The sequence below is a fragment of the Rosa chinensis genome, chromosome 3 (assembly GCF_002994745.2).
Source record: "Rosa chinensis cultivar Old Blush chromosome 3, RchiOBHm-V2, whole genome shotgun sequence".
In the NCBI taxonomy this organism is placed as follows: Eukaryota; Viridiplantae; Streptophyta; class Magnoliopsida; order Rosales; family Rosaceae; genus Rosa; species Rosa chinensis.
In genome coordinates, this window is record NC_037090.1 from 20,378,646 (window position 1) to 20,402,585 (window position 23,940).

General features: G+C 40.6%; 1 protein-coding gene across 1 annotated transcript; it reads right to left on the minus strand.

The window, feature by feature from the left end:
• Positions 1-4,428: 4,428 nt before the first annotated feature.
• LOC112191406 lies at positions 4,429-16,820 on the minus strand. Its single transcript, XM_024330750.2, has 9 exons — positions 16,421-16,820; positions 15,767-16,180; positions 15,289-15,439; positions 14,966-15,207; positions 7,105-8,039; positions 6,687-7,024; positions 5,908-6,156; positions 5,607-5,812; positions 4,429-5,210 (listed from the first exon to the last, which is right to left on the minus strand). The coding sequence occupies exons 1-9, from the start codon at positions 16,673-16,675 to the stop codon at positions 4,497-4,499; spliced, it is 3,504 nt and encodes a 1,167-aa protein (XP_024186518.1). The 5' UTR covers positions 16,676-16,820; the 3' UTR covers positions 4,429-4,496.
• Positions 16,821-23,940: the final 7,120 nt, after the last annotated feature.

Consider the following 23,940-nt stretch of genomic DNA (forward strand, 5'->3'; position numbering starts at 1 on the left):
GCTTGCAAATGCACATGTATGTACAATAGCGGAATAAGGGAAATCCGAAGGTCGGATTCCCACAAATCGACATCTGAAACTCTAAACTTCGAAAATTCACAATCAATGTCAAACTCCTCCAAAATTCTCCAAAATCACATATTCAACTTCTACAACAAATATAGGATTTAATTGGCTGAAAAATTGAAATTAAAAAGCTGCCCTAAGCGCCGCAGCCACCGCCACTAGCTCCGATGGCCACCAAACTTTGGTAGCAGCACCTACTCAACAGACCCAACAACTTTCTCAACTGAGACAAAGTCAGAAAATGAGTAAAAGTACCTTAACAATTAAGGAGAAGGTTGAACCCGATTCGTGAATAGTGACCCAGAATTTCAAACCTTCGATTCTTCCTTCTCGAGTCAAATCGTTGTAAAAGGTTGGGGGAGCATCATCTACGTCCCAAGACGCTTTCAATGGACCAAGGTTTGTGGCCGGAGGTGGCCAGAATCGAGAGAAATAGGCGTTGACTCAAACTACCACCATAAAGTTCTCGGCGTTGATTCGTGGTTTTCCGGTCAAGTCATTGATAGCCACCACCGCAGGCGTGTCCAGGAGGAGGAGGCGAAGCCAACGATGGTCGCGGTTTGTCCCTAGGTGGCTGGAATCAAAAGTTGCCGAAGGTGCAGAGGAGAGAGCGAATTGAGGAAGAGAGAGACGCGAGGGGGAGGAGAGAGAGGAAAATTACCCAGCCACAGTAAATTTTTCAAATTTCTACTAATTATCATGAACAGTAACTTGACCTTTTCGCTTATAACTTTCGCATACGAACTCCAATTTTTACTTACCACATATGCATGCGCTCGGTTTAACGTCCTCTACAACTTTCATGAAGAACTTTTTCTCAAATTTTGACCCGAACAAAAAATCAACTTTTAGGGCCACTAAAATTATCGAAACAACGTAAAAAGTGAAAGTAGTTGTCGTTTACCGTCCAAATGACTAGTAAACGGGTAAATTGAGATACGGGACGTTACATCTTGTCCACCACCGGTCATTCCCGCAGTTTGTAGTTTAGTTTTCATTTGATTGAATAAAGGAATTTTCTTCTAAAAAAAAAAGAAGACTTCGACGCCAAGTGGAAATCACATATTAGTATAACAAGATGCGAACCACTACAAAATAAGAAAGAAAAGAGGGTATTATAAATTTATAATTGACGTAACACGATGGCACAACATGACACGGTACCACCCAAAGCAACATGACAATATGATATAATGGGGATCATTTTCCAATACATGGCAAAAATATTTCATTCCAAAGTTTAAAATTACAATACCGATATCGGTATTATATTTTTATTACTCACATTTAAATTAAAATTCTTACTGATTACATAATAAATTTAGAAAATTACACAGTAGCACCTGACCAAAGATATAAACACAAAAAACTCACATTCAAATAGTTTTATACAAATAAGGACACAAGCCCAAGCCCAAAACCAAATAAAGCAAGCCTGGCTTCCTATTTTGATGAAAAATGACTAAAATGCACAGTTTTTATCACAATTTACACGCATGCCATTGACATAATCTCAAAATGCAAAAACTGAAATCCCAAAACCCAATTTGCAGTTCTACGAAACAGTAGCACGACCAGCTCCATAATGCCTCAAATCATTCCGAACCCGACGCGCCTCCGAGCCTGGCCCGCTCCACGACGAAGGCTTCGATCAGTACTCCCTCGTCGACGCCGAGTACATTCTCAGCCTTATCATCAGCGCCGCCGCATCGGGAGTGGTGAAGATCACCGATCCCGCCGTCGATTGCATCCAAAAGCTAATAGCGCATGGCTACCTGCGCTGCGAAGCAAAGTTGCTGACGAAATTAATCAAGTCCGTTTGTAAATGCCACGATTTGGAGGACGATCAGATGGAGCTGCTGGTGCTGAAGACGTTGCTGTCAACAGTGCCATCGATTTCGCTACAGATTCATGGCGATTGCTTGCTTCAGATAGTGAGGACTTGCTATAATATCTATTTGGGGAGTAAGAATATATTGAATCAAATGACGGGCGAGCTGTCAGTCCTCTCTCTCTTCCGATTTCACCTGCATTGCCCCGTTGTTTACTTGCTTAGTGCTTTTTGTCCTGGTTTTTTATTTTGATTATTGCTTTTTGAGAGGTTGTGTTAGTGTTTTGTGCTATGGGCTTGGCTATGTTGGATGTTAATTTTGATGAGGAGGTGTATTTGAATGTGCTTGCATTTTGCATCTGGTGATTGAGGAACTGTAGAATTAAGGGAAAGATAGATTCTTTTGGTTGAAATGTTGTTTGTGTATCTTTGTAGCTTTGGTGATTTCGATTGGATGATGCTTTGGTGAAGTAGTTGCAGTTATATGATTATCGGGTTGTTAGTGTCTTTGACTGATGCAAATCAAGTTCTTTAGAGATAGAATGAAGGAATGTTGTTTTCATTGCATTGATTTCGTGCAAGGAGTATTTTGGTTTATGGGGTTGTATTATTGTCCTTAGTAACATATTATTGATCTTTTAGTTGATGAGAAGTTATACACATAGAGTGCTTCAAGGAAATCAGCTGTTGAATATTCAAAAACTTGATCCTTCAATGTCAATGTGTCTGTCATTGCATTTCGTGAAAAGTATGATGCATAACCACACCAATTTGCTGCACTAATTTCTGTCAGTGTATTTTTATTTTTATTTTTTATGATTGTCAGTGTATTTATTGAAATTGTTTTAATATGTACATTGTAGATGCAAGACAAAACACGAGTACGAGGGCAGTAGCAGAACTAGACGAATATGACTGTAGAGAGTGCAGTAGCAGGATTGGACGAGTGCAGTAGCAGGATTAGGCGATGACGAGTGTAATAGCAAAACATGAGTACAAGTGAAGTAGTAGAACTGGACAAGTATGAGTGTAGTAGCCGGATTGGACAAGTACAGTAGTAGGATTAGGCAATGACGAGTGCAGTAGCAAAACATGAGTACAAGTACACTAGCAGAACTGAACGAATATGAGTGCAACGAGTGCAGTGCAGGATTGGACGATGAAGAGTGCAGTAGTAGAACACGAGTATGAGTGCAGCGACTGCCGTAGTAGGATTAGGCGATGACGAGTATAGTAGCAGAATTAGGCGATGACGAGTGCAGTAGCAGAAAACGAGTACAAGTGCAGTAGCAGAATTGGACCAGTATGAGCGTAGTAGCAGGATTAGGCGATGAGATAAGAGTAGTAGGAGAGTGAGGTTTTGTGAAGTAACATAAAGGGATTATTCTCAAGGAAAAAAAAAGTAACATAAACGGATTATTCTCAAGAAAAAAAAGTAACATAAAAGGGATTATTCTAAAAATAATAATAATAATAACATAAAGCGATTATTCTTAGAAGGAAAAAAAGTAGCATAAAGGGATTTGAAGTCAAAAGAAGTAGCTAAGGGTAAAAAAGTAAGGGGAAATATTACCAATGGTCACTGAGTTATGACTTATTCGACACTTAACTCACTATATTTTCAACAATATCACTGAACTCACTCAGTTTTACATTCGTCTTTCACTTAACTCACTGCCGTTAATTCTACCGTTAGAAGCCGTTAAAATTGAGGGTATATTTGTCAAAACACTTAAAAATCATTTTTAACTTAAAACAACTACATTTATTAGACTTTTTTTCAATTTTTTAAAATTTCTGAAATTTCTAATAAAAAATGATTTTTTTAACTTAAATATAATTTGAAAAAAAATTGTCTTAAAAAAGTTAGAAATGCATTTTTTTAGTGTTTAGACAAATATACCCTCAATTTACATTTATTAGACTTTTTTCAATTTTTTAAATTTCTGAGATTTCTAATAAAAAATGATTTTTTTAACTTAAATATAATTTGAAAAAAAAAATTGTCTTTTAAAAAAAAAAAAAAGTTAGAAATGCATTTTTTTAGTGTTTAGACAAATATACCCTCAATTTTAATAGCTTTTAACGGCAGAATTAACGACAGTGAGTTAAGTAAAAGATGGATGTAAAACTGAGTGAGTTAAGTGATATTATTGAAAATACAGTGAGTTAAGTGTCGAATGAGTCATAATTCAGTGATCATTGGTGATGTTTTCCCAAAAAGTAAATTAACTGATGACATATGACAAGTGGAGAGCAGATTGTCCTTGTTTGTAAAATTTAATCTTTAAAAAGGGATTAGAAGTCAAAAGAAATAGTTAAGGGTACAAAAGTAAATTAACCCATGACATGTGGCAAGTGGAGAGGATATTGTCCTTATTTGTAAGATGTAGTCCTTATATGTTTAATTCAATCTTTAAATGATGTATTTGTTAAGTAATATTTTGTCAATAACTTATATGTAATTTGTTATAATAAATTTTGCAAGTCAGTGCACTGACCTACTCAAATACTAACATTTATACACATCTGTCTTGCCCTATACCCTAAGAATACTGGGGTTTTGACAAGGTGGTCAAAAATACTTTTCCTGTTGCAATCAGAAAAATACAGCCACCAGCCAAGAAAGTGAGATAAACAGCAACATGATAACCACAAAAGGAGAGAACCAAGTTCCAAATATTCCAAAGTTGCCTTCATAATATTGATCATCTTCCCGATCCAAGGCCTCTTTACTGCACTTCTTTCCTTTGGCATGAATCTCTCCTTGTTCAGCTAATCTTATCTGAGATAAAATGTGAGGAAACACCTTCTTGTGGGACTCTTCTCCAACCAATAAATCTGAATGCCCAAAACCCTCCACAACAACCCTTTCATGTCTAAACCCTGGCTGGTGCAACTTCATGTACTTATGAGCTAGGAAAGAAGTTTGAGGAGTCACAAGGAGAGATCGCCCACCGGATATATAAAGCGTTGGGAGTGCCATTCTTTCTGGATGGATCAAATATGAGTTGCAACCCTTGCTGTCTACAATAAAACCAGAGTTGGACATCTTTCTGAGATGGGGAAATGCTGCCATAGGAAGCCTTGTCGTGTTTTTCTTGGTCAACCACTGGTGCAAGGTTGGGGTGATATTTTCATGCCAGAAAGCATTTCCAAATACGCCAGAGAAAACTTCACATTCAAAGCAGGTGCATCTCTCAGTCCGAGGTATGAAGCTAGCTATCAGTTTCAGGAGGTGATGCCGGGAGCTGATATTTGATGTTTCCATAAGAGGAAGTGTCTTGTCGTTTCCAAGTATGAACATTGACAACTGCATGTAAAGAACTCTAGAGACTTGAGCAATGAAAGAATTAAACAAGCTTGTGAGTTTTTGAGTTTTAGCCAAAATTTGTTAAGAGCATAGCTGGATTTGTCATGCTCCAACAGGTGCAACCCCAGAAGAATAATGAATGTATCATTAACATATTTCCTTCTTACAGTTTTACATTATTTGAGTGGATTTTCTTGCTGTTTCTTTTTCCCCGCCATCCCTTGTTATAAAATAGCATAAATATATTTCCCACCACCTTCACAATAGTACCTGTGTTGTTGTTTTTTTAAGAATCACCCCTTTTTTAATGATTAACTTTCCTGCTTAATTATTATTAGTCTTCTTCAAATATGACACAGATCCTTATTGTGATAGAGAGAAGGAGAAAGAGCTAACCGGTATCAGAGGAAGCCACATTTTGAATGTGGACATAGCATTAAGCTTGAAGAACATTGATGAGTTGGTGCAAGACAGAGAAGCTATATGGGTTGCAGAGACATGACCTCCCATGATAGCTATGTGTATGGCTGAGCCTCCAACACAGTGTGCAACTACATGCACCTTTGTGCTTGGTTCATGGATTTCAAGGATCTTATTAATTGCTGCCAAGAAAACCAGAGCAAGTAAACACTTAATACCGGACAATAGGATCAGAAAAAATTAGATACAATGTGAGTCAATCTATGAGAAGTTTTACCAGCAGGAATATCAAATTTTCCAACATCTTCAATTGTAAAATCATTAGAAGGATTCAGAGGGTGCAATCTCGAATTCAATAACCATGTTTCATGCCCTTCTTCAATTAAAGTTCTGACCAAGTCATTTGGCTCAGTTGGCAGCTGGAAACTCTCAATAGCATATGCATTAAGAAGGAGAACCGGATTCAGTTTTTCATCACCTTGAAGTTTCGACTTCCATTGTCTGCAACTTATAGTGAATCCATCTTCTGTATAGTATGTGGGAAGGACATGGAATAAGAACTCAAGTAGCAGCAAGAATGAAAGTTTCAAGAAATAGCACTGTTCTAAAATCAGGTTGTCCTTCAATAGTTAAATCAGATAATCAATTCAAGTATACTACTTACTCTGTGTGTACTACATATTTTAATCCAATCTATCACCTAACTCAGCTTCAAGGTGAAAATCCAAAATTCTGAATCAATCCTATTTTATAAATTCAGGATATTATGTCTTGTTATATTTGTGTTTAGAAGTTAAATGATCATGGACTCCAAGATAGTTGAATGCTGAGATATTAAATAATTGGCATTGCTACACACATTAAATTTGTGTACCAATGATGTGCTGTTTCATTTCTTAAAACAAGGGGTGGTTCAAAACCTCATTTGTTTCCAACCAAACTGAGTATGCTATCATTTGGTTGGTGAACAAATTTGGCACTCTACCATTTTCTGTTAAAGAATATGTTCATTGAGTTTTCGCAGGTTTTTCACCCAGGAATTTAAAATTTTGTTACCTGCTTTTATTTCATGGAGAGTGCTGGTTGGATAAGATTTATCTTCTGACAGAACTAAATCCCCCTGATTCCCTCGTGGTATTGGCAAGAAATAAGTTCTTAAGAAAGACCCTGAGAGGAGGCAAATAAACCTTCCTCTATTGTTTCCTTGAAGCCTTATGATGCTCTTAAGAAGCTCTGTCATCGAAATATAAAGCTCCCCTTTGAGAACCACCTTCTCATCCTTTGAATCTTCCTCAAAAACTTTTTCGAGTGTAACATGCAGTGTTGTCATCTCCCTCCAAGCATATAATGGAAAGAAAGATGGATTCATTATCTTTCTTCCCTTGAGAATATATCTGCATCACATTTGTGTATGTTTAGTTCTGAGTATCCTGGCAAAGTAAAACAGTAAAACATCTTATCAAATATTACATACCTTGAACCAGTAGAAGCTGCAAGAAGAAAATCATACTGCATATACTGTGTGTATGGAGTTCTGTCATCAACTGCACACAAATTTACGTTCCCATCTATGATATGTAAATCATCCTTCTCAAAGGCTCTAATTTCCACATGCCCTCCAACTTTACCTTTAAGAAGAGGATGGGATTTTCCGGTACCCAACTTTACATCAGAGAAAGTCTGGTCCTGATAATTCATCCTCATTTTTAGATAAGCAGTGCATGGCATACCCCCAACATAACCTTTCATGGTTTCATTAACCATAACCATTTCTCTATGACGGTTAATAACATTCTTCTCGATGAAGGATTCTTGACCTTGGTCAGCAGTTTTCCCCACACATTCAAGACCATTGCTGCTCTTGTACTTCAGAGCTTCCTGCACAAGGTTCTTACTTATGTGCTCAGCTGCAGTCGTGATGGTAAGAGATGGATTTTTCCCAACAGAACATGGGATCAAAGAAGCATCACACACGTAGAGGCCGGGATGCACTTTTGTGGATGAGTCTGGTTCAAAAACCTGTCCGTTGGGGTTGCAAACACCACCTGAAGGATCTGCTGACACATTGCACCCACCTAAAAGATGAACTGCTGTGCTTCGGTATTTTGACATGAAGAGAAGTCCTCCTAGTTTCTTAGTGAGCTTCTGAAAAGCTTTAATCTTTCGTGGGAGAAGGGGATCCTGAGGAGAAGTAAAGCAGATTTTTTTGGTGCCCTTCTGTAATATGATCTTACCATCACTTTCATCATGTCCCACTGCAATAAGAACCATTGCTTGGCTTGCTTTGGAACCTATAATGTGTCTTATCTTGTCTATAATTCCATGGAGGAACCAGTACCCAGCAGGCCATCCATATGTTGTGATTCCTTTAAATAGCAGGTATGGATAAGCTATTGGAAGTACAGCACTCTGTGATAATGGAAACTACATTAGAGTTTGAACAAAATGATGAATTCATTGTATGAAAAGTGTGTGTGTAATTATAATTACATATGCGTATGCTCTGCCCCTTGTATTTACAAAAATTATGATGTGCAAAAGCCAATTTAGTAGCTATGTAATATAAAAGCTACATTAGAGTTTGAACAAAATGATGAATTCTTTGTATGAAGAGTGTGTGTGTGTGTACGGGCCAAATCTACAGCAGACGACCGCACTGTTGCTAAAGTGCAGACGTCGACGCTACAGCAGATTTTAGGCGCGATGGGGGCGCGGGGCTTGCCAGACGGAGGTCGGAGGCATCCCAGACCTCTTCTAAGCAGCGATCGAGGTTGAAGGTTCTGGCCGGGCAGCGACCTCAGCCACAACTGCAAAATTCTGGGCAGTGCTGCAACCTGGTCGCTGGCGGCTCCACCCGATTGCAGACTGGTCCGTCCGACCCCTAGCCTCCATCCGGCAAGCGGCGCGGCGCCGTCGCCACCTGAGCAGAGCAGAAGCAACGACGTCCGTACTTTAGCGACAGTATAGACATCCGCTTCCGACAGTATAGACATCCGCTTCGTTCGTATTGGTGTATATATGTAATTACGTATGGGTATGCTCTGCCCCTTCTATCTACAAAAATTATGATGTGCAAAAGCCAATTAGTAGCTGTGTAATAATTAGCTTGACCATAGCAGCCACCTTAAAGTGAGAATGGACCTGACTCAATAATTGTGAATCTACAGTGTTTCTATTGAAGAATACGGTACGGGAACTAAGTGTGGATCATGATGGGGAGAGAGAGAGAGAGAAAGGGACACAAGTATGTATAGTGGTTCACCTTGCCCTTGAGGCAAGGCTACGTCCACTTAGAGATTCTACTATGAGTGAGGTTAAGTGACCTTTGTAATGATACAAGTATAGGGATCATGGATCCATCCTCTCTAAGAAGGGGAGGACTTCCCTTTATAGCTAAGGGAAGTCCCACTCTATTCTATATTTCCAATGTGGGATACAACATACATATTGCTTCTCTTGAAGCCTCTTGGAGAGCATGGGAGGGTGGCCTTCCTACGAGGTACCGGCCGACCTCCACCATAGCGAGGTAGCTCGGGTGTCGGACTGCCGGATGCATGTTGTAGGCGGGACTAGCCATGTCGCGGGGCCCACCTAAGAGGTCGTTACTTATGCTTGGCGGTATGTGATATAGGTGGCATGTACAAGTCCCCCAAGTCCCCGAGTAAGAGGCGCTTCTTAGTTGGGGAGTTTAAGTATGATGCCGCCAAGTATGAGTGATGACCTTGTTGAACGCCATACCCATACTAGTCCCCCAACTCCGTAAGTAAGAAGGGACTCTATGGGTATGTTGGTGCCTCAGGGCCCTCATCAAGCTAGTACCTGCAAATAAGATGAGAGTGCACAAAAAGCATATTGACTGCGCTAGGGCAATCGAAGTGACATTTGAGTCAAATATATAACTTTTATGAGATGCATGATGCGAAGATGTGTGATGAATACGGGAAGACACAATGATATGTAAATGTTGTATGTACGTGATGCACATGTGTTAGGATCGGGAGTGTTGTTACTTGCCGAGTCCCCCAAGTCACGTAATTAGTAAAATGGGAATTCGGACTTAGATTATGTTCGATGATGCCGGTGAGGCTAAGAATGAAGCTCCGGTATCGAAGTTACGTGTCATACTAGCGAGATTATGGCAAGACCATGATAGTCCCTGAGTATGAGCGTGTAAGACTTGCGCTCGCTCAAATTGAGCGAGCAGTAGGTTGTGTGAGTTCTGTCCTATAGTCTTATTAATGGGATGTAAAAGAAATTTAATTGTTGCGGTCAACAATAGGTGAAAATTTTCAATATTTCCATTAATAGACCGTAGCAGGAAAAATATGAGCGTGAAGCTCAATGATAGTCCCGGTCGGGTACTACCTCCACTTGTGATAAGTGGTATGAATAAGTCCCCAAGTGTACAGAACGCGCGGGAGGTGAGATGACTCAGAAGCAAGGGACTGGACCTTGGCTTACCCTGCCTCCGGTACCAAGTGGGGTTTTCTGAGGGCTTGAGCCTATGGCACTCGATGGGGTAAAATGAGGATTTGGGTCTCTGATACCCGGAAGGGTAGATTGAGGACTTGAGCCTGTGGTACCCAGAAGGGTAGATTGAGGACTTGAGCCTCTGATACCTGGAAGGGGAATGAGGATTTTGGCTTAACCTCTGGGGATACCTCACTCGGGGCGAGGATTTTAATGCAAGGGACTGGACCTTGGTTTAATTTAAGGGAGCTACCCTTTAGTAATCCCGTTGGGATACCTCGCTCGTGTAGAGGATTTTATGAGGGCCTGTATGCCTCGTGTGCAACGACTTTGGTACCTGATGGGGTAACGTGAGGGCTTGCTCCCTCTGGTACCCGATGGGGTAGCGTGAGGTCTTGCTGGCTCCGGTACCCGATGGGATAACGTGAGGGCTTGCTCCCTCTGGTACCCGATGGGGTAGTGTGAGGGCTTGGTGCCTCTGGTACCCGATGGATAGCGTGAGGGCTTGGTGGCTCCGGTACCCGATGGGGTGATTGATCCAATGATCTCGGTGGGGTGAGAGATTGGTGTCTCATACCCGATAGAGTATTTCTGGCCTTGGGCCTCCAGTACCCTATGAGGGTGTCTGGCCTTGGGCCTCCGGTACCCGATGAGGGTTGTCTGGCCTTGGGCCTCCAGTACCAGGTGGCGTGGCCCCGGGTAGAATGAGGTTTTGTACCTCGTAACCCCGTTGGGGTATCCGGTGGCGTTGGCCTCCGGTACCCGGTGGCGTGTCCCCGGGTAGGATGATGGTTGTAGCCTCGTAACCCCGTTGGGGTGTCCGGTAGCTTTGGCCTCCTGTACCCGGTGGCGTGGCCCCGGGTAGAATGAGGGCTTGAGCCTCCTTAACCCAATGGGGTTGAGTAAGGGCCTGTAGGCCTCCGGTACCCGGTGGCGTGGCCCCGGGTAGAATGAGGATTTTGAGCCTCCTTAATCCAATGGGGTTGAGTGAGGGCCTGTAGGCCTCGGGTACCCGGTGGGGTATCCGATGGCGTAGCCCCGGGTAGGATGATGGCTGTGGCCTGGTAACCCCGTTGGGGTATCCGGTAGCGTTGGGCTCCGGTACCCGGTGGCGTGGCCCCGTGTAGAATATATAATGGCATTGGCTTTGTAAACCCGATGGGGTACCTCGCCGATTGGAGAGGATTTTGTAAGGACATGACCTTGGCTTACCCCTTGGGGGTACCGCGCTCGGAGCGAGGATTTTAAGTGCCGCATGTATGCATGTAGTAATTTTAATTGACGGGCAATTAAATAAAGCATGACATTAATACATAGGCATAATAGATATGATATCGAAATTATCAAATATCGTAGGCATGCTTAGAGAAATCGTTTATTGAAGCATGTAAAGCATGTGTATGAGCTCAAATTTAAGTGATGCATAAGTGAGAACTTATCTGGAGCTGATTGAAAATGATATAAACATTGTAAGCAATGACGGAGTTGTCCGAGTATAAGATTTCCCTGTTTTAAAAAGTGATCTCACAGTGTAGTGCCGATAATATATCCGGTTTGAGTGATCAAACTATCTCAAAAAAAAAAAAAAAAAGGATGTTTAGCCCATAGTGTGACTAGAAGGGAATATATAATTATGAGGTGCATGATAATTTGCCAAAGCCCTTAACTAATTAATGTGGCTATGACATGTAAATTACATGACATAATTTGTGGAGTCATGGTATGTGTTGCCAGAGGTCTGTTGGTGCACAAAAATAGTTATATGCCTTGATTGAAAGGTTATGTAATCATGCTTGATAAGATTTGAGAAATAATGATGGGTAACACATAAAAGCCTACCGATCACGTAAGTTGCATGGCCACAGTAATCATGGAATTAATAGAAATCTATGGGTAGTCATGGTAGTATAACTAGCAACATATCCCATAGAATTGATGTTATCCTGGAGTAATATATTTGTGCATGTGGTGCGGTGGGCCGCATCTGACTAGAGCAAATGTGCTTGACTGGTGTGTGTACATGTACGGGATCATGCATATCAGTTGGTGCCTATGAATGGTGTCATAGCTAGACAAGTTTGACATGTGTCCCCACGGTGAGGACCATGCATGAACTGGTCCTATGCTTTGAACTTGGTCAAGTGGCACATGTAAACACGTATTGATGACTTTAGTGTGCAGTGTGCTGTTTTAAAAATATGCTGCCATGTTCGATATATAGCCATGCTCAGTAATAGTGGCCTATGATAGATGTTTAAAGCATGGTATCGATCAATATACTAATATATGAGACGAGAGCCAAAGACTTATCTGCTTGGCTGTCTGTTGTTGGTGGCATATTCAAACTATAGCATCATATGAGTACGAGCGCCAGAGGCAGCTAGCTCTCTGTCTTGATCGCCGAATCAAACTCGGATTTGGAGAAGGCTGGAATTATTCAGAGCGATCTCGGTTGATTGATGCTGGGTCTGCTCAGCCATATTAGGCTCTGGTTCTTCTTCTCCCATGGGGAGGAGACACCGGGTTCTATCAAATTTCAAAGGCCAATGGAGGCTACCGGTGAGCCTGCCGGGATTGTCTCTAGGAGGAAAAATGATGCCACCGGGAAGTGCTGCTGTGTGATGAGAGACCGGTAGGAGCTGTTACGACCTTGTTGCGAGGTGAAGTGGGAGTGAAGCAAGGCACCGGGAGTTGAGGAAGCTACCGGTGACAGTCTGCCGGGATGGGAAGGTGGGTGTCCAGACTAGTTTCCCAGGAGCCGAGACCCTCTTTTTTTTTTGGACAAGTTTCTCTTTGCTAAGAGTTGGTGGATGAACACAGGGTGCCGGCAGCTATTTTCGGGTTGGTGAGACCAGCGGGTACCTAGAGAAGATTGTGTCCATAGGACTGCTAGTAAGATAAGCTGCCGGTAAGCAAGCTGCTGAGTTCTGACCGGTGTGCATGAGACAGGAGACATGAGGCTGTTCGAGGATCGTTGAGAGGTGAAGTTCCACTTCCGAGTACCAGAGTTAGTGAATTTGGAAGCAGAAATTGAGGTTACCGGGTACTGGGGTACTGGGGTAGGCTGTTGGTTACCGGGTAGTGCCAGAGATTGAGGTTGTCGGTGATGACAATCCAGGAGGAGGCATGGGTGCCTAGATCATTTTCGGGTACCGGGCTCCTAATCATGACATGTACGAGAGCAGGAGAGAGATGAGTCTGTTACCAGGAGTTGTTGAGGTTGGGAGGTGTGGGAGAGATGCTCAGTGTTCGACTCGATGATGATGGGTGCTGGTATGGGCCTTAAGAACTCGTTGACAGCGGTACCCGTTGATGAAGGGCTCGCGGTATGGGATGCAGGGTACCGGTAAGAAGCATGCTCCGGGTATGCAGAGCTAAGAACGTAAGTGTTGGTGACCAGTGTCGGTTGTCTGTGAGAGTCACTGAGATGTCGGCCTGAGAAGAGTACCGGCCGGAATGAGCCTCCACTGACTCGAAGCCGGATTTGAAGTGGTGGACTGAGGTCATCGGTACCGATTCCCAGATTGAAGGGGTTGACATGGCAAGTGGAATTCGGACGCGACCAGTGGGTACTGGTTAGTCTTGTTGTGGTAAGTTCCCGGAGGAATAGAGTGGTACCGGTAAGTGCTGCTGGTACCATGAGGCAGACCAGAGTAATTATACCGTACGAGAATCAGATTGAGTCTAGAGGTAGTCACCGGGAGGTTGTGTTGGTCACCGAATGAAGTATTTTTCCTCCGGGGTCTGAAGGTGTCACCGAGAGATGAATGGGTGATACCGGTGAAGAGTCAAACCTAGCGGGTCCAAGTAGAGGTCGGGGTCTCCGTGGTGGGTTGACATACGGGACTATATGCAGCTGGACCTTGACTCCTTGATGGGTGGTGGTGTGGCAGCGTGATCATGAGTGGTACCGGAGACTTAGGGGTGGAGGTACCCGCTGACTTGTGAAAGTACCGGAGGCTTAGGGGGTGGAGGTACCCGCTGAGAGGGCTTGTGAAAGTACAGGAGGCTTAGGGGTGGAGGTACCCGCTGACTCAAGTACCCGCATGTACTCATGTACTCGGACGGCTCATGGTACCCGGATGGCTCCTCGAAGGCTTGGGTGAGGAAGGTGAGGGGATGTCCTGCGTGTACCCATGTACCTGGTAGCTTATGTACCCGTACATGACCCTTACTCAAGGTCGGAGGCTCGTACCCTAACTCCTAGGGACCCTCCTTCTAGCGCCAACTCCTTCTAGCGCCGCCAATGTTTCTACTGAAGAATACAGTACGGGAACTAACAGTACGGGAACTAAGTGTGGATCATACGGTACTAAGTGTGGATCATACGGTACGGGAACTAAGTGTGGATCATGATGGGGAGAGAGAGAGAGAAAGGGACACAAGTATGTATAGTGGTTCACCTTGCCCTTGAGGCAAGGCTACGTCCACTTAGAGATTCTACTATGAGTGAGGTTAAGTGACCTTTGTAGTGATACAAGTATAGGGATCATGGATCCATCCTCTCTAAGAAGGGAGGACTTCCCTTTATAGCTAAGGGAAGTCCCACTCTATTCTATATTTCCAATGTGGGATACAACATACATATTGCTTCTCTTGAAGCCTCTTGGAGAGCATGGGAGGGTGGCCTTCCTACGAGGTACCGGCCGACCTCCACCATAGCGAGGTAGCTCGGGTGTCGGACTGCCGGATGCATGTTGTAGGCGGGACTAGCCATGTCGCGGGACCCACCTAAGAGGTCGTTGCTTATGCTTGGCGGTATGTGATATAGGTGGCATGTACATACAGTTTCTTATAGATATTTGTATGGTGCATCATTTGAAATAAAATAGAAAACTAAAGTCAATGAAGAGTAGATTATGAACCTGGATTGTAAAACCGAGTGAAGAAGTGAAAGATGAAGAAATTGATGGCCCTGGCCTTTCTTCGAAAGGAGCTGTGAACACCTGCTTTCTGTCTAATCCATAACCATTGACTGGTGCTGGCGTTCCAGCGAGATAAGCTACAGTGTTCCCATTACAGCTGAGTCCAGATCCTAGTGCTTCTGAAAGTTTCAGTCCTCTCATTTGTGATTGGAAGAGTATCTCAGTTGTGCCAAAAACTCCCGCTGGGAACAAAATCTAGAACTAGTTAACATCTTTGTGATCTTCAGAATTTCTAGAACATACAACCTTTGACTGTTTCTTACCTGATAGGATCACAAAATCACAGGTCACATAGTCAATCTCATTCAAGTAAACAAGCCATCTCCTGCCATTTTTTCCTTTATGTTGGAAATGGTCATGCATGTTTCTAACCACATACTGCGCTTGGCATTCTGTTTTGACAATACATCCAGCCTGTTTCACAAGAAACACTAGTTTTAGCAAAGCAGGTTAGATTAAGATTTAAACAAGAACATCTATCGACATCTAAATGGATATTATTTGATATTATTTCCTACGGTGCTACAAAATTTTGAAACAGAAAAGCCAGCGTTGACTCATATCATTTTAGGCTTTATGACCCTAGTTTTTTTAAAATGGTATGTAGCATCCAAGTAAATAACAATAACAATATCGTTTTCATTGGTAACTTCAACCTCTGGACTGATAATGGCGGAAGAAATTTTGACATACAATAACTATGGATATATTAGACAACAAGTAAAAAGACTTGAGACATGCCTGGATTGCTGAGACAAGATAATTTTTGTCAGTGGAACTTTTGGCGTTATATGGACATCCAGAAAGACAGTTTCCACAGGCTAAGCAGCTACCCATCTGTGGACGCTTCGTTCCATTTGTTGTTGGTTCTTCAATGTCAAAATTCACACTAAGCTTTATTGAAGTGTCAACAGTCACTCCATCAGCAGCTTCTTCCAAAATTTTCGCGGAAGGAAACTTGACGGGAATGCTTTGTATTCTCAGCATGTCTGCAGCAGAAGCTTCACAACTACCCCAATTCCTTTCCCATTCCTTCGGCCATTTTGGATGCCGTCTAGCACGAACAGGTGCTGGCATCATAACTCCAGCATTCACTAGTGAACCTCCACCAAGCCCACAAGCCACTGCTGCTAGAGAATCATTTTGCTCGTACACCTACAGTAACAGATGCATATTAATTCGTCTCACTCACAATTATGTAGTCATTTGTCTGTATATTTTAACAATCGAGTCACAAGGTCTATGGTTTTGGAAAGACTATTACATGTTTCTAGTACAACTATCTAGTATATCTACAATGGTAAGCATTAAGAAAAGACACAGTGAAGTACAATATTGCAACAGATATATCCCAAGAACTATGGCTTAAAAGAAATACAGGAAGAGAGAATTAACCTGAAATAAAGCGTCTTTTGGTCCATAGCTAACACCTAGGTTCTGGTTCTCCATCCTCACAGCCGATAAGATTTTGAAGCTGTCAGTTGGGAAGTCCTGCGCTTCCCATTTTCGGCCTTTTTCAAGTAGACACACCCTTACGCCTGCCATAGCCAGCCGACAAGCAGCAACAGAACCGCCATAACCAGACCCCACAACAACTGCATCATAACTTTCATGTCCAAAACTGCTTTCTACCTCTGCTTGCTCCTCCATTTTTTTTTAATCTCAGATCAAGAATTCTGGTCTGATTTTGTATTTGTATTTATTCAAAAGATTACAATGGAGGGAACTATAATGAGGGTGTAGTAAATAAAAAAGCACGTACAAAGAAGCAATGACACAATTTCACTTGTAGTTTCAAGATACCTTAGCTGAGTGTACTTCCGACTTGGAAAGTACTGAATATATATGCATGGTTCTGAATGTGAATGTCTTCTTTATACGCGCTAATTAAAGAAACTTCTTCGTTGGTTCATTTGAATAATAACTGAATTTATTAATTAAGAAAAAGTTTACCTACTAACATGCTCCAGTTTAAATAAGATACTAATATCAGCAGAAAAAATTTATGTCCTCTAGAAGCATATGCATGGTAACAGCGGCTAGTCGACGTTGAATTGTCTCAATGTGTAGTGATCCAATTTTATATTATGGATGCTTATATCAATTATTGTTGGGTTGAAATGCATGTCTAGGAGCCTAATAAATTTTAGGGTGTGTATTTTGAGCATGTCTAGAACAGAGTTAGAGGCTTGACCCCCTCTAACTCCTAAGCTAGAAACCCTCAATTTCGTATTCGAGGGGTTATAAACATGGTGATTTACACCCGTTGCATGATTGCTTAACCGTTGCATGATTGCTTGATCGGCCAAAAATGGTAGTCAACTTAAAACCCTGCAGAACACTGTAGAATAGAGTAAGTAGGGTATCGTTACAAGCCAGGGATTGAGGGTACTCCAAACAATTCACACAGCAAAACAAACTAAAACAAAGAAAGAAAGAGATGAGAAAGGTGGCGAGAAGACTAGGGATGGTAAAGGATTGTAGATGCAAAAAAAAAGTACAATAAAAGGGGTTTTTTAAGGTTGAGAATGCAGTAGATAAAATAGAAGAAAATCGATGGAATGAGATAGTTAAGGGCATGTAAATCCATCACCAATCATATGCAAATCTGATTATTAATTCCTAATTTCTTTACTATGCTTGTTAAAGACAACAATCAAGAACAAACCATGAACGCATGCATAAGTTATTTATTACTTCCCTTAAGTTATCTAACTTAGTGAACGCAGTCAAGTTAAAAACATTCTTAGCATGCAATCTCAAAACACTTAGTGAACTCACATAAGTATGCAAGTCTATTTGATGGATGCATAGATCATTAAGAACAATGGAAGTTTGATTGTTGATCAAGTTCATCCTAGTACAAAAAGCATGTCTAGTCAATCACTTAAGCACATATTGATTTACTATTGTCGTATAGCAGTCGCTACTTGTGAACTAAGATGCAGAAAGATGCTCTCTTAATTCTAGCTACAGATACATGCAAACATTCTAAGTGTGCACTCAAAGAACATAAAACATGTAAGAGTTTTCTATGAAACGAATCAATAAGGCCAATCACATAGCATAGCTTTGAAATTAAGGGAAAAAATAGTCATATATTGCACATAATTGGGGCTTCAAAACAGCCCCTAACTATAAAGAAAGTTAGCACTCATGTTTACGAAATCCATAATAAAAAACATAAAGAATTCTTGAATAACAAAGCTAAGAAAAACCGTAAAGATGATGAAGATGAAGAGGACAACCACGGTAACAACTATTTTGAGCTTGCAAGGAAGCTTGAGGATCTCCACAGTGGTGCTCACAACGGTGAATGTCGACAAGGATGGAAATTCAGGACTTTTAGGCTTTGAGGGAGGAAAAATCGCAAAGTATGAGAGCAGGGAAAGATTTGGATGAATTTTAGAGAGTAAGAGCTTATATTTAACATCCCTAGCAACCTCTATTGATAGAGAAAACCTTCTCTAACACAACTCAAGTTTTCCAACTCCAATTCTGCTTGCAAAACCTTCCCTAGTTGCTTAAGGTTTCTTTTGATTGGTGCACAATTTAATTGCCATCAAGCCTTTAGTAATCTTTCCAAAATCTTGTAAGTACCAAAAACGCACAAGAAATCCGTCCAAAGAAGATTCTTGGCCAATCTGCCCAGTTTTGATTAGGATTCAATTTCTGTCTCTGAAGCTTCCTTCTTGGACAAGGAACAACTTGCTCATGCTATGTTTCTGGATGGTTCTTGACTTCTACATGTTCTATGACATCATATATTCTAGAATGATAAATAAAGTTCTGGAAAAACTCCAAGTAAGTTGCTGGAAAAGATCTCCCAAAAAGCTTCGTGAAAAGCTGATAGTTTTTGCCTTATTGGGAAGCCTGTTTTGCACTTGATTTCCTGCGATCTCGTTGATGCTTCTGGCCAATTATTTGGCTCTAGTTGTAGTAAAACATCTTAACTTTTTGTTAAGTTAAAATCAACTCCCAAACATTAAACTCTCCCACTTATTTGTACATATCCACCACTAGGCTCTTAGTTTTGATATTGCTAAGGCTTGGTGTCTTAGAGCAGCATTTTCTTCTTTTTCTTTTGCTTGCTTAGTGACTCTAATTCCAACCAATGTTCTAAAAAAGGGCAGCGCCTAGGCACTAGGTGGCAAGGAACCGCTCCGATTTTGGCCTAGGCTTTTCCCTTAGGCGCTGGGCTACTAGGCGGGTTAGGCGGTTCTAGGCGGTCGTAAACCCTAATTTATTATATATTTTGACTATTTTTATATTTATAATTAATTTTTAGACTTTAAATATTGTTATTTATATTATTATATGTCATAAAAATAATTTTTTTAAAAAAAAACCTCCTAGTCCCCGCCTAGGCCCCTAGGCGCTAGTCCCTGGGTCACCACCCGACTAGTGCCTAGCATTTTTTAGAACCTTGATTCCAACTATCCAAGGATTGTGGGTTAGGCACTAATCTTCATAGTACGATAATCTTAGGCATAATACTTCCCTATTTTGACTACGATATGTACGCCTGCGTAAATATGTATCAAGTCACATACCTCTAGAACAAATAATCAATAAATGAAATAGGTATGAAGCATCTAAAACTTCATACCTTTTGACAAGGTATTGAAAAAAAAAAAAACTCATGGTATAAACTATAAAACAACTTACCTCATAGGCATGAACATCACTAGATGTCATACATTTGGAATAGGTAACCAATGAAACACAAAGTATAAAAATAAAAAAAATCAGTAGGCATTAAAGTTTTAGAATTTAAAAGTCATACCTACTACATTGTTTTTAATCGTCACCTGAAAGTCAAGTGTTTTACCCAACTTCTCAAGTTATCATAGGTATAATAGGTATGGCATAGACTATAGACGTATAGTCAAAGAAACCTATATACGAACTAAATTCTTAGTATCATTTCATCGAATACATTTAGTGCACAGCAAAAAAAAAAAATAATAATAAAAATAAAAACCAGTAGGCATTAAAGTTTTAGAACTTGAAAGTCTACCTACTACTTACTTTTTTTTTAATCGTCACCTGAAAGTCAGGAGTTTTACCTAACTCCTCGAGTTAGCATAGGTATATTAGGTATGGTATATACGCATAGTCGAACAAACCTCTAGAATAGTTATGCAACTAATAAAAACTATTATACGAACTGAATATAAAAATAAACCATAAACACTGTTCTCCACAATCTCAATCACATCAATAGTTACTATCGATAGTAAGAATCAAATAATTTAACTATGTGATAGAAGGTTTGTGAACCCAAAAAAAAAGATATATATGCAAAAGTCTCTTCGTTTTTGGTTCATTTAAAGAGCAATCAACTTATTTGAATTTGAAAAAATAGACCAAATTGCATGATTCTAGCAATATTGATGACAATATTATAGTAAGGGATTACAAAACCTACGATTAAAACAATAATGCAAATATGCAATAATCATTGAAAACACAATGTTATTTTTTTGTCAACAGGTTGAGGTTGATGAGCGTGGGTTAATAATTTCCTTCAGTAGCAATTTCTGTAATTTTGAAGGAAGAAAGGGTTGTATTATTTATCTTACAGAATGACTTTTTTCTTGAAGAGGAGACGACAATTTTTATTAAAATCAAATATGGTTATAATCACCGAATGACACATCCAATATAATACCCAGAGGTGTTGTAAACCAAGATTCAGGACTAGCAGAATTAAGAGCTTGATGAGCCAAATGGTGAGGCGCTTCATTGGCTTTACGATACACATGACGAAATAACTTTTAGGTGTTAATTGAAAAGAAATAATGGATGGGTTTTACCTAACATTTCTTATAAAAATTGGGCCTATAATGAATCAAAGGATTTCACTCCTACCCTCATGGTGACTCGAACCCAGGACCTGGATGCTAAGTAGTGGGAGCTCTAACCACCGAGCTAACACTACTTCGTCAAGGTTGGCCATCTTTTGTAAAAACTCTGCTTTGAGGGTTTGGTAGCAGTATAATTTTCTAGTTTTACAAGACTAGAGACCGTGGATCCTAAATTTTTTTTTCTTTCTTTCAATTTAGAATTTCATTCATTTAACTATTACATATTTCCATTCCCCTAGACAATAGCTAAAAGATCAAGAGGAAAACAATATGATGCCCTGCATTACTTCACATCAACCATAGAGAGAATGGAACTTAAAGCTGACCAGAACTTCAGTTTGTCAGATTGCAAAAACAAAAGTTACAGAACCAATAAGCCAAAGAAAGAAACCCTCCATCACCTTTTCCTCCATAATCTAGAGTTATTTTTACTTCTCAATATAATTTCTCTTGTTTAAGCAATAAAACAGTAACACTGGAACTCAATAAAAATATCAAGCATAGTTTCTTAATGCCAGCAATTCAGTGACTCATGAACACGGCTAAATCCTACTGACTTTTGTGCGTCAATATGTTTATCAAGAAAATTTGCTGAAAATATATATTGTGAAGAAGACAAACATTGATATATAAATATTAGAGGTTACTGCAGAGGCAGATGAAGCTCTAGGAATGATAAAACACAAAATAGGACCTAGTCCAAGAGTGAAATCAGAAATAAGTTGGTTCTGATTTACAGGATAGATTGCTGAAATTCTCTGGATAGAGGGATATGCATTGGAGATGCATTTACCAAAGACTAGCAGATGGATATGCAAAACCAACATAAGATCAAGTGTCTCACTTTGAATAAAAGTCAGAACAAGGAGGAAGTTTTGATTGTAAATCTGGATATAAATATGAAAATTACGAAATGTCAAAACATGTTAAAGATTCTAAAAAACAACTCCTCTGGTTGCCCCGATTACTAATGCAGATTAATATTCCAAGGGACTCGATCAATTTCTTCTCCATTTATTTAAAATGGAGAAGAAATTGAATCAGTGTTGTACAAATACACCTTGTAGAGATATAAATCTGTTGGCATGAGTCACTCTCCATAATTGTAGGAATTGTAGTATAATTAGGATTATATAGTTAAGGAGAATATTATGTAGTTAAAGGGGAAAATATCAAGGTGTAATTAGTTTCCTATTAGGAATGTGTATACTTTGTATATGTACTCCATCTTTGGAGAAGATCAATACATTAGAAATTCCCAAACTTTCTGTTTGCCTTTGTTTTGTTTGACTTGGTATCAGAGCAGAGATCATTCGGACTCTATCTCATTTGTTTCCGCTGCAAATTTGTCATTGTACTCCTTGAGAGTTTGTCCTTTGTCTTTGTCCTCTTTTCCTTTCGCCCTAAAACCCTAAAATTCCCATATATCCCTTGACGTTAACCTCTCCTCCCTTTTGTGTTTGACGAAATTTGCTGGTTGAAGAAGGAAAAATGGAAGGAGAATTGACCCTTAATTCGTTGTTCAATGAAGAAGGAAATGGAGGGTCCTGTTCTACTCCTCGTGATGTCGTTGTTGTTCAAAACGTGACTGATAACTCCAGCTTTGGTGTTAAACTTGATGGCACCAATTATCAGCTATGGCAGAGGCTTATGAAGATCCATATTCAAGGGATTGGCAAGTGGGGATATGTTACTGGTAGCATCACAAAGCCATTAGTAGGACCAAAAGCAGAAGCATGGGATACGGCAAACACCAATGTGATGGGCATACTTCTCAAAGCTATGACTCCAGAAGTGATGCAATTATTTGCACATTATGATTCTCCCAAGGCTATATGGGAGTCTGTTGCTGCTACATATTATGATGGGAGTGATTTTGTCTGTATTCATGAATTAAACTTCAAAGCCTTCAAGATGACTCAGAGTGGACAATCTGTTGCAACTTTTTATGCAAGCTTGAAGACCATTTGGCAAGAACTTGATCAGAGACATCCTAATCCTATGACGTGTGAAGCTGATATCAAAACATACCAAGCAGAGCAAGATAAGATGCGTGTCCACATCTTTCTTGGTGGTTTGGATTCACACTTAGTGGGCGCAAAGAATGAGTTGCTGCGCCTTACCACTCCACCAACCTTGGAGCAAGCCTTTGCCTACATACGAAAAGATGAATCCAACAAGGCAGCCACAAAGAATCTACACACTAAAATTTCTGGTTTGACAGTTTAGGCCACACCTTCCCCACTTATGACTTTGTCTCCTCAGGGTGGAAATCCTCAGTATCGGTCCAATAAACAAGGTTACCAACCAGGTCAGAACTATAATAGGCGAGCAGCTCCATTCAACAATCAAGTGATTTTCAACTATTGTAAAAATACTAGTCACTACAAGAGTCAATGTCCCCAGCTTATGAGACGCAACTCCAATAACTCTGGGTGGAAAGGTGGTAAGAACGGTCAGAAGGGCAAGGCTGCAATTCAATTGGTTCCAGGGCAAGAACCGGACTTCTATGGTGTGGAGGGTCAGGATCTCACCTAGGGTAATATTTCCTTAACTCAGGGAAAACGAGGTAAAATTGGTGTTGCTTTACATATTTCTGGCTTTACTAGTAGTAATACATGGATAATTGATTCTGGTGCATCTGATCATCATATGACCTATGATAAGTCTTTCTTTGTTAAGTTGTCATCCCCATCCATAACACATGTTTCTAATGCCAATGGTGAGTCTTTCCCGGTCTTAGGAATTGGGTCTGTCCAGGTTACACCTTCCATTACTCTTCATAATATTCTCTTTGTACCATCTTTGTCTCATCATCTCTTATCTGTGTCTCAGTTGAATACACAAAACAAATGTTCTGTAACCTTTTATCCTATGTATGTTATCTTTCAGGATCTGTGCACTCGGGTGATAATTGGCAAGGGAGACCTAAGGGAGAGACCATTTCACTTGGATTGCATGTACGCAGGACAGACACAAGCACCGCCAAGTTTGCAAAATCCTGTTGCCCTGACATTGAGTTCTAATCGGTTGGATGAGTTGTGG